Below are 12,080 nucleotides of genomic sequence, written 5' to 3'. Positions count from 1 at the left end.
GATACTAACCCTTTATCAGATATGTCATTTGCAAATATCTTTTCCTGTTCTGTAGGCTACCTTCTAGTTTTATTATTTCCTTCACTGTGCGGAAGCTTTTTATTTTGATGTAGTCCCAATAGTTTATTTGTGCCTTTGTTTCCCTTGCCTCAGGAAACATATCTAGAAAGAAGCTGCTACAGCTGATAATATACTGATTTTTTTTAGTTTCCAGCTCTTGCTCAGGTTGCCAGCTGGACACACATCAGAGTGGTGGTTTTACGAAGCATTTGTGCACCTTCTCTGTGTTATGATCGTAGCTCCTGTGTTACCACTTCTTTTCCAATTAGACTGCCAAATATGGCAACCAGTACCTAAAATGAAATTTCAGAGTTAATGAAATATGGAGTCATTCTTTCTTTCTTTCTTTCTTTCTTTTTTATTAGGGCTTCCTTGTGACCCACCAGAATATGTGGTTCCATATAGTCTTCCTCTTCACAAATCAGACACTTACCAGGATGGAGAAGAAATAGTATACAAATGTGAAGAAGGTTTTGGGACTAATGGATCTGCATCTATAAAGTGTTTAGGAGGAAAATGGTCTCATCCACCAGAATGCATAAGTACAGTGTATTTAATTTTACTCTAAAGCTGATCAATATTCTTAATTCAGAGCATAAATGGGTACAAATATAAAACCAGGCAGTAATTCTAGAATTTAACAAGGTATCTCTGGAAACTTGTGGAGTCTGGTAGAGAATTAATAACACTACTAATAATAAAAGTATGTTGGGGCGCCTGGGTGGCTCAGTGGGTTAAGCCGCTGCCTTCGGCTCAGGTCATAATCTCAGGATCCTGGGATCAAGTCCCGCATCGGGATCTCTGCTCAGCAGGGAGCCTGCTTCCCTCTCTCTCTCTCTGCCTGCCTCTCTGTCTACTGTGAACTCTCTCTATCAAATAAATAAATAAAATCTTTTTTAAAAAAAAAGTATGAAAGCATGAGCCCAAATTATTTCACTTTCACGTCACTTCATGTGCACATTCAACATCCTCTGATACACGTCCACAGATGACTCCTCTCTGTGCCTCGATCACAGCTGGTCCCTGCTCAGCAAGCTCATCATTATTCAATTTACTATTAGTTTATCAGTTACCTCCTTAGAAGTATATACTTTTCTAAGATATTTGATATAATTAAAAGTAACAGATTTTGACAGAAGCAAAAAATACAAATACGTACATAATGTAGGTGGCTCATATGAGCAAAAAAGAATTTCAGTGGAAGAAATGTGATATCAAGCATTACATGTATTTCTACCTTTTCAGACTTCCCTTATCATCATCCCCATATTTTACTTTTGATAAACATAGGACAATTCAATATAATTAAGTCAAAAGACTTCTAAGAGTTTTTCAACTTAGAAAAATTGTGTTAGTGCCCATTGGTTTGATGTGTACTTATTATTCTACATTCTAGTTATTGGTCATTATGTGTTTTAAAAGATTTACCAAAGAAGTACATGTTCTTTTCTTTCAGAAACGGATTGTTTTGGCTTACCTGACTTTGGTATTGCCATACCTATAGGCCGGAAGAAGGACTTATATAGGTCAGAAGAAAAAGTAACTTTTGTGTGTCCAAAGATTTACCAATTGGATGGACCCAATTTTATACAGTGCATTAAGGGCCAATGGATAGGAGAGCCAAAATGCAAAGGTACTTCGATAAAATTTTAGAATCTATTTATCAAAATGTCTTAAGTAATATAAGATACAATTCCCTCTAATGTCATTTAAACAATGGATGTAGATGATTGTTTGAGGCCAGGTCAAAGAAGGTTTATGCTTTAACATAAAGGAATGAAACTGTGTACTCATTGGTTAGTCTGAGCCCAGTGGTTCTCAAACTCTGGTCCCTGGAATAGCCCCATCAGCATCTTCTGGACAATTGTTAGAAATGCAGATGTAATTCACTGGCTCACTCAGACCTGTCGTGTCAAAAGCTCTGGGGCTGCAACCCTGTAAGTGTCTCAACAATTCCCAAGGGATTCAATGTGTGCTCCAGTTTAGGAACTGTAGCTGTGGCCTATTCTTCTTTATACCCACCTGAATCTCACCAGTGAATTACACTTTGAATTCTCATTGAAATGTCCTTAAGCATTTGCAAAAAAAATAATAATTATTATAATTGAAGAGTGCTTTTAGAAATTAAACATGTATTTTTCTGTTCTTTCTTCATCTCCTGTTTGAATCCTCGGTTAATCATCTTCTCCCTTCAAATCTAGTACTCTTCAAAGTGTGTTAATTCTTCATTTATTGTCTAAGGAGGTGCCTACTGTGTTTATTTTTCTAAGGGCCTAAAATCACATTCATAAACAGGATGATTGCAAGCCAAAATATGACATCAAATGATTTTTTTATTATTATTTTCTTGTGGTTTACAAATTCATATTGAATTTATATATTTTGTAATATTGATTTTACTAAAAATGGGAAATGTCCAGAAAAACTCTCATTTTCATACAAGCTTAAATCTTACCAAAAAATATTTATCTCCTTTTCTTCAATCTTATATGTAAATTTCCTAAATTGGCACTCTTTCATGACAGATTGTTGATTTTAAATCTCCCTTATCCCATTCATTGACTTGCTACTCAAAATGATCATTACGTTAGAGATGCTATTTTTTTCTTTCTATTCAGATATTTCCTGTGAGAATCCACCCAAAGTGGAAAATGCTATTATCCTAGATGAGAAGACTAGGTATCTACCTGGTGAGACTGCACGTTATGAATGCACCAAACCTTTTGAACTGTTTGGAGATGTAGAAGTGACATGTTCTAATGGGAACTGGTCACAACCACCTCAGTGTGCAGGTGAAGTATCTTATTTCACCTTGGGTTTTAGAGAATATATTAGGGACTAAATATGTCAATATGAATAAATATAGTGACGTAGTTCTTATGAACTCTTTTTTTTTTAATCTCAAATAAAATGATGGTGCTTAAAATCCGATTTTTTCTTTTTGTGGACTGCATAGTGATAATATATATTTATTTTATGAAATACTTGGCCACATTAGGACTGTTGGAATCATGGAAAATTTTCTCTCTCTCTTCTTTTAGAGAGAGAGAGCATATGCGTGTAAGCAGTGAGGGGAAGACCAGAGGGGAGGGAGAGAGAGAATCTTTAGCAGACGCCACACTGAGCATGGAGCCCAACACTGTGTCTTACGACCCTGAAAGCATGACCAGAGCAGAAATCAAGAGTCAGACGTTTAATCGACTGAGCCACTCAGGCGCCCAGAAAATTCTCTATCTTAAGTGTTAAGAAGCTCAGTTATTTCCTGAGGAATAAATGTACTAAACATATGTTGGGGGTGGGGGCTACTTCACTTTGAGACACACAATCGATCAGCAGCTGGGGCATGATCATGGAATGTGATATGAATTTGGGCTTCTTCAGCATGTGGACTATAAAAAGGCAGGTTTCTAGCTAAGCTCAACCAGAGAATTTGTATATATAGAAAAAAAACTCTGAGAACTTGGTTATAGGACACTGAAGTATTTAGAGTTTAGGAAATATTATAGGAGGAGATATAATAGCTGCTTATTTTTCAAATCAAATTTTGCCTGGCATATATAGTTTCCAGTCTTTTACTTTGAGCCCACTTATGTGTTCACGTTGAAGTTAGTTTTTTTTAGTTGTCATATAGTCGTCTCTTGTTTGCATGTCCACTCTGCCACTTTCAGTCTTTTAACTGAAGAATTTAAACCATTTACACTTAAAGTAATTATTGATAGATTAGGGGCTGGGTCAGCCATTTTGTTATTTGCCTTGAGTTTCTTTCCTCTGTTTCTCACTCCCATTTCTTTTCTTTTTTTTTTTTTTTCCCATCCCTGTGGATTTTTGGAACATTTTCAAATAACTTTATTTTGATATGCTTTTGTTATTTTGAAGCATATCTCTTTGTATAGTTTTATCCATGGTTGCGCAAGGTATTAAGATGCAAATATATAGCTTGTCACTTCTCCCCCTGGTTTGGACATTTTATCACTTCAGGTGAAATGAGGAAACCGTACTTCCACTTAAGTCCATTCACCCTCCCCACATTTTATTTTATTTTATCTTATTTTATTTTATTTTATTTTATTTTATTTTATTTTATTTTATTTTTAATTTATTGGGAGAGAAAGAGAGAGAGAAAGGGATTGGAGTGGTAGAGGGAGGAGAGAGAAAATATTCAGCAGACTCCACGCCCAGTTTGGAGCCTGGCACAGGGCTCAGTTTCACAACCCTGACATCATGACCTGAACTAAAGTCAAGAGTGGACACTTAACCAACTGACTGAGCCTCCCAGGCACCCACACGTTCCCCACAGTTCAAATATAAGTGTCTGAAGTATTTCTCCTACATATATGGAGCCCCATATCAAATGATAAAATGTCACACAAACACCAAACCTAACAAACTCCTTAGGAAAAAGAAAGTCCATCATATTTACCCTTATTTTTTCAGTCTGTTGTTTTTTCTTCCTTAGTGAAGTTTCAATCCTTACTCTGTTTTTTTCCTGATATCTGAAGAATTCCTTTAGCAATTACTTAAAGACCAATCTGCTGGAGATAAATGCTCTGTTTCCCTTTGTCTCAGAATATCTTCTTCTCTCCCTTAAACCCCAAAGGATACAATGACGGGATATAGCATTCAGGGCTGACAGTTCTTGTCTTCTAGCACTTGAAAAATGTTGTCACTTCTTTCTGCTTTGAAGGTCACAGATGAGGACCCCACTGACATTTGAATTCTTTCTCCCTTATTAGTTTGCATAGTTTCTATGTCGCTGCTTTTGAGATTTTTTTTTTCTTTTCCTTTACTTTTCCTCAGTTTAATTATGGTGTATGTTGGCAAGATTTTCTTTGGGTTTGTCCTGTTTGGCTTTTTCAATATGAATGTTTATGCCTTGTAAAAATTTGGGAAATTTTCTGTCCATATTTTTGAAATTTTTTTGGTTTTGTTTTCAATCTATTTTCAAAGTGAGTCATTTATATTCTATAGTCAAGTTTATTTAGCTTTCTGTCATCCATCTGTAATCCATAATTGAGTCCATCCAGTGAGGTTTTTTTTAAATTCCACTATTATATTTTTCAGTTCTGTTATTCCCACTAGATTTTTGAAAACCATCATCAAATGCTGTGCCATCGGGGCGCCTGGGTGGCTCAGTGGGTTAAGCCACTGCCTTCGGCTCAGGTCATGATCTCAGGGTCCTGGGATCGAGTCCCGCATTGGGCTCTCTGCTCAGCAGGGAGCCTGCTTCCCTCTCTCTCTCTCTCTCTCTGCCTGCCTCTTTGCCTATTTGTGATCTCTCTCTGTCAAATAAATAAATAAAATCTTTAAAAAAAATGCTGTGCCATCTCAGTGTTGTGATCTATTGATTATCTTTTCTCTTTTGAGATTTCTCCAGGTCCTTGCTATGATGAATGATTTTCAATTATATTTTAGAATTTTGGGTGCTGTATTTTAAGACTCTGGATTTTATTGAAATATCTTATTTATCAGGCCTCCATAACTGCAGAGTGCAACTCCAGGGTTCCCACTTGGCCTCCATTGACACCATGGAAAGCAGTGAGGTATCTTGTTCCCTGACTGTGTCTGGAAGTCAAGGCTCCACCTTTGACCTCTGATCAACATGGGGAGAGGGCTGGTTGAGGTTTCTTCTAGGAGTTTCTTCAGGAGTAATTCAAGTATTGTTTTAAAAAAAAAAAATCTGTCTTGCTAGAATACTCCTTTCCTGAGCCTTTGGCTAAAGACAGCAGGCAATTCTTGGGACTTTTTTTCCCCTGAACTTGATCTCATTTCAGGTTCCAGTCTTCTTCAGTGCCCAGTCCAGGATCCATAGGCAGCAACATGAAAACCCAAACAACTCACTACAGTATGATTCCTTGAATACCAAGGCCTTAGATCAGATCGACATCTTCTCTTCATCCTTCACAATCTCTTTTGTTGGTCTTTATAATATGTTCAGAATTTTTAGTGATACTGAGCAGAAGGAATAAGCACAAATTTTCCTACCTCATCTTGTCCAAAACAGCAAGCCTGAAATTCCCTTTCCCATTATACAAATGTGTAATTCTTTCACTTTAATTAACAAAGTTGATGTTCCTTTTGTAATAGAAATGACAATCAATAAACAAGGACTAGAGATCCAATAGAAACTGCAGTATGTTGTATGTAACAAGAAAGTTTCTTTGTTCCTATTACCTATCCATCTGCCAAGTATTGATTCAGTAAAAAAACACTTTTTAACACCAGAATATGGTAAAGCAGACATATATGTTAATGCTTTATGTATGCTTTTATGTGGCATAAAAGGAAAGGCTTAAAAGTGTGATTCTCAGTTTAAGTGTTTAAAATTTCTTCAGCAGGGGTGCCTGGTGGCTCAGTTGGTTATTTTAATGTTACACCTTTTTGTAACATATGTAATGTGACATATCTTAATGTTAGGGCTGCATCTTAACCATTGTTTATTGTTCAAGTGTATGCCTTCTACTCAGGTCATGATCTTGGGGTCCTGGGATGGAGCCCCACATCAGGCTCCCTGCCCAGGGAGGCTCCCTGCCTCCCCCTACTTGGCTTCTGCTCTCTCTGTCTCCCTCTCACTCTCTCTCTCTCAATAAATTCATAAAATATTTTTTAAAAAATAAAATAAAATTTCTTAAATGAATCATTTCTGTCAGCAGAAATCACAAGTCTTGATATTGTTTTTTTATTTGCTTTATTTTAACCTGTTTTTCTTTGGTCTTTCAATAAATCAAATTTTTTTTTAGAACCTAGTGGAAAATGTGTGTCTCCTCCATCTGTTGACAATGGAGACATTACCTCATTCCCACAAGCAGCATATGCTCCAGGATCGTCAGTAGAGTACAAATGTCAGGCCTACTATGTACTTCAGGGACCCAGCACCATAACATGCACAAATGGAGAGTGGTCATCACCACCAAAATGCTTAGGTAAATATTTCACTATTCTCATGGATCCTGGGAAAATCAGTATAATAGATGCTTTGCTTTTAATAGACTTGTCATGAGTTAACAAACATTTGTTGAATGCTAACTACCAATACTAATGTGTAATGAAATAAAGTTGGAAAAAAACCTGCTGTTCAAGCAAAAGATCCTTTAATGAAAGAACTTGATTTCTTCATTTTAAAATTGATACTATGAATCTTTGATTACAACATTTAATTATCACAGCTTAAACATAGTAGCTCATTTTACATCATTAATCATTTAAAGTAATTAAAATGGACTCAATGGTCTTTCAATGAATTGGTTTGAAAAAGTTTTGAAAATGAAGCCCTGGACCAGTGTAGAAGATTCTACTTGGAAGTCTGAAATTCTGTTTTCAATGTTTTATGTTCTTTTTTTTTTTTTATATTAGAGCCCTGTACAGTATCAGAAGAAATCATGAGAAAACATAATATAAGGTTTCGATGGTCTTATGAGAAAAAAATATATTCTACAACAAAGGATGTGATTGAATTTGAATGTCTTCGTGGATATCGTAAAAAGACACCAGGGCATACATTCCGAGCCACATGTCAGGAAGGGAAACTGTTATATCCTGAATGTGGATAAAACAATGATTAAGATGCAGTCCTAAAATTAAAATATGTACATTTACTCAGAATTTTTCATTATCAATCCAATTCTCAGTTTATTTTTTCAAGTATTGTGTAACTCATTTATATTCATAAATCAGAATTTGTATTGAATAGTATATGCATGATGTGATGATAATCAGAGGGATGAATAAATCACTTCATAAAAGCACCTCATTAAAACTTGGCCAGCCAAAATGCTTCGTGTCTTATTCATAAAATACTTAAAGCAAGAAACTAGATTCAATCACTCCAGTGCCTACTTTTGTCCATCTTTCCCTCTAACTTTTTCAAAGCTTCTTCCATAACTTTTGGGACTGTTCAGAGGAAATGGGAGAAAATGCTTTTCTCCATCTTTAAGGTTATTTCACTTCAAAAATACATAAGGCCTAACTATGTCATACCTACACAAGTAATAAGATGTAAGTAGTTATTATCTACTTTTGCTTATCTACCAAATGATGAAATGCAAGATCTTCTACAAGCTATCTAGCACACATAAAAATTTGAACAAATCATAAAGAGAAATTAGAATCTAATTGGGTATGTAACTGGCATACTATAACATGAAAATGACCCAAAAATCCTATATCAAGTATAAACACACACACACACACACACACAGAGTATAATTTGATCCTGCATAAATGTTTATAGAACAAAGATTGCTAGGAAGTACAATAAAATATTTATAATAATTATAGTTGAATTCAGAAATGTTAGGGGTAAGAGTTGGTAGTTAGCCACAGAATGGGAGAAAATATTCACAAGTGACAGTGCAGACAAAAGACTGATGTCCAAGATCTATAAAGAATTCCTCAAATTCAACACACACAAAACAGATAATCATGTCAAAAAATGAGCAGAAGACATGAACAGACGCTTCTCCAAAGAAGACATACAGATGGCTAACAGACACATGAAAAAATGTTCATCGTCACTAGCCATGAGGGAAATTCAAATCAAAACCACACTGAGATACCACCTTACACAATTAGAATGGCCAGAATTAACAAGACAGTAAACAACATGTGTTGGATAGGATGTGGAGAAGGGGGAACCCTCTTACACTCTTGGTGGGAATGCAAGTTGGTGCAGCCACTTTGGAAAACAGTGTGGAGATTCCTTAAGAAATTAAAAATAGAGCTTCCCTATGACCCTGCAATTGTACTACTGGGTATTTACCCTGAAGATACTGATGTAGTGAAAAGAAAGGCCATCTGTACCTGAATGTTCATAGCAGCAATGGCCACAGTCACTAAACTATGGAAAGAGACAAGAGACCCTTCAACAGATGAATGGATAAAGAAGATATGGTCCATATACACTATGAGTATTATGCCTCCATCAGAAAGGACAAATACCCAACTTTTGTATCAATATGGATGGGACTGGAGGAGATTATGCTGAGTGAAATAAGTCAAGCAGAGAGAGAATTATCATATGGTTTTGCTTATTTGTGGAGCATGAGTAATAATATGGAGGACATTGGGAGATGGAGAGGAAAAAGGAGTTGGGGCAACTAGAAGGGGGAGAGACTGGACTCTGAGAAACAAACTGAGCGTTTGGGAAGGGCATGGGGTGGGGAGTTGAGTGAGCCTGGTGGTGGGTATTAAGGAAGGCACCTATTGCATGGAGTACTGGGTATGGTTCATAAACAATGAATTCTGGAACACTGAAAAGAAATTTAAAAAATAAGTAAATATTTAAAAAAAAAAAAAAAGAGTTGGTGTTTAAGTCCTTAATGCTCACCTGTATTTTCCATGTTTTCTGTCTTTGTATCACCTTTGAACTACAATAAAGGTGGTTATTTTATTTGGGTGCCTGGCTGGCTCAACCAGTGGAGTGTGCCCTCAATCTCAAGGTCGTGAGTTTGAGCCCCACGTTGGCTGTAGAGGTTACTTAAATATATAAATAAATCATTTTAAAATTAAAATAAAATAAGAATATATTAAAAGTAAGATGGTATATGTGGAGAATTATGAGGACCTCTTTGACAATGATCTTCAAATCTAATGATATCCTCGTGATTTTGCTGCTCAAGGGGGTTTTGGAATCATTCAACAACAAGAGTCTGAAATATGATTTTTATGTTCATACATTTCAAACAACATAATTAGTTGAGATCAGTTGACTGTGAACATTTTTATCTTCTACAAAACCATGAAAACTTTAAGATGAAAATAAAGATATAATTAAGGTAAAAATACTTCAAGGTGTTATCTTATTACTTCATTTTGCATCAAATCCAGTGGCATTCTTAGAATGAGAAACTGGCTGTCTCCAATGGAGTCAATTTATCTAAATCTGAAACACAAGCGACAGCCAGTTTTCTCACATTGAAAGGAACATTGTTACAATTGGCAAGTTATCTTTGCTGTTAATATTGGTTTATATATACTATTTCTCCAAAACTTTTCACCTAATGCTTGTGGAATCTATTTATGACACTTAACCTGTAATCAATATAGCGTATCATTAATCATTTTCATTGTTAGCTACAAAACAGTGATTTTAAAATGAATCCTATTCTTTTTCTGTACTTACTAATTGTCATTCTTGTGTGAAGATGGGTGTTAATTTATGCTCTTTAATTTCTAATATTTAGAGTAAGAACTTGATGATAGTGACCAGTGATGGCTTTAAAGATTTTTTCTTTTTTTTTTTTCCAACATCCATCATCATGGAATTTTTATTTATTCAATTTGTCACAAATAATTATGGTCATTATTCTTTGAAGCTCAAATTATCTCAAATGTGGCTAGTGAGTGCCTCTTGAACTCAGTCTTCCTGATTGCTTTGTTATACACACTAGTCATTTCTTTTTAGCACAACACAATGCTATAGGCTCAGTGTATACCTCGCTGACCAACACCCATACAGCTTTCCAAAAAGGTCTGATTCTTTTAAATGGGAAATACTGTTTAAAACACAAGAATTGTGTTATTGGTACTACATCGGAATGTTCAATCCTGTTGAAATATCTTTAAATATCTTTTTGCTTGTGAGAAATCTGAAGTAGAAATGAAATTTAAAATTCATTGGCTCCTATTGGATCTTACAATTCAGTGTTATAAATAATGCAGGAATAAAAAGTATTTAAAAGTTTCTTAACTTTTAAATACATTTTCTGTCTTTTCTCTTTATTCTTATATTTCAATATTTTAAAAAAAATAATAATGCAAACATTACTATTAGCAGTTAAACTACTGAATGAAGGTTAAAATGCCTTTGCATTTATTTTGTCCCAGGAGGTCTGAGTCGAGTTTAAGTACTCTCCTCAAAAATGACTTGAAATAGGGGTGCCTGGGAGGCTCAGTGGGTTAAGCCTCTGCCTTTGGCTCAGGTCATGATCCCAGGGACATAGGATGGAGCCCACCATCGGCCTCTCTACTCAGCAGGGAACCTGCTTCCCCTCTCTCTCTGCCTGCCTCTCTGCCTACTTGTGATCTCCCTCTCTTTGTCAAATAAATACATAAAATCTTTTTTAAAAATGACTTGAAATAATCCTTACCTCTGATTGGCTCACTTACCAAATTAATAGAATTTTACATTTATTTGCATTAGTATTTTTTTTATTTTAGATTTCACTTTTCTCTTTTAAGCTAAACTTTTTTTAAAAAATATTTAAAAATTTACATTTTTAAAAAGATTTTATTTCTTTATTTCAGAGAGAGAGAAAGGAGGGAGGGGCAGAGAGAGAGAAAGAGAAACTCAAGCAGACTCCATGCCAAGGACCATCCTGATGTGGGACCCAATTTAACCACCCAGAGAGTATCATCTGAGCTGAAAACCAAGATTCACACGCTTAAGCAAACTGAGGCACTAGGTGCCCCAAACACCTGCATGCTTCAAAAGTCAAAGTAATATGAGAAGTATGCGGAGTAGTCTTACTTTCATCATATCTGTCCCTTCATTTCATAGTTATATTTTTATTGGTTTCTGACATCTTTCCAGTGTTCATTAATCTCCTTTTTTTACACCTTTGTACGTTGCCATTTTTGTATTTACTTATGATTTATTTATTTTTAGTATCTATTTCTAATAGTCCCTTGAATAATCTTCCTCAGCTCCCTAGGCAGAGGCTGCCTCAGTAGCTGTGCTACAATGGACCTAGTCAACAACACAGTGTGGCATCATCCCACACCCAATTGTTGCTGGGGTCAGGGTCTAAAGGAAGAAGGTTCTGGGGCATGGTCCTCCTTTGGGCTCTTCCGACTTTGGCCTTGTGGCTGGGATGCTTCAGAATAAAGGTCTGGTGGGTCCGAAGGGTAGGAGCAGCCCAACTTGCAGGGCGCTCCTAGGTGGGATTCCGGGTCTCTCCAATTGGTAGTGGTGGGCAGACACTGTGGAAGGCCTCATCTTTGCACAGCCAATGCGGAATTTTTCTTTGTATAACTGTGCCATCCAAAGAAATAATTAGGATTAATTTTTCTTGGTGGATGGATAC

General features: G+C 35.9%; 1 protein-coding gene across 2 annotated transcripts in view; it reads left to right on the top strand.

The window, feature by feature from the left end:
* LOC101691226 (complement factor H) overlaps positions 1-7,828 on the top strand; it is a 78,566-nt gene extending 70,738 nt beyond the window's left edge. For both annotated transcript variants that reach the window (XM_045081134.1, XM_004756469.3), the window contains exons 18-22: positions 426-602; positions 1,517-1,693; positions 2,679-2,852; positions 6,798-6,980; positions 7,411-7,828. In XM_045081134.1, the coding sequence (XP_044937069.1) occupies positions 426-602; positions 1,517-1,693; positions 2,679-2,852; positions 6,798-6,980; positions 7,411-7,607 (908 nt within the window). In that variant the 3' untranslated portion in view covers positions 7,608-7,828. The remainder of the gene's footprint in view (positions 1-425; positions 603-1,516; positions 1,694-2,678; positions 2,853-6,797; positions 6,981-7,410) is intronic.
* Positions 7,829-12,080: the final 4,252 nt, after the last annotated feature.

This window comes from Mustela putorius, unplaced genomic scaffold (assembly GCF_011764305.1).
Source record: "Mustela putorius furo isolate JIRA1106 unplaced genomic scaffold, ASM1176430v1.1 tig00000508_pilon_pilon_pilon, whole genome shotgun sequence".
Classification (NCBI taxonomy): domain Eukaryota; kingdom Metazoa; phylum Chordata; class Mammalia; order Carnivora; family Mustelidae; genus Mustela; species Mustela putorius.
The sequence above is the reverse complement of the archived record's forward strand: the minus strand, read 5'-3'. Positions and strand labels throughout refer to the sequence as shown.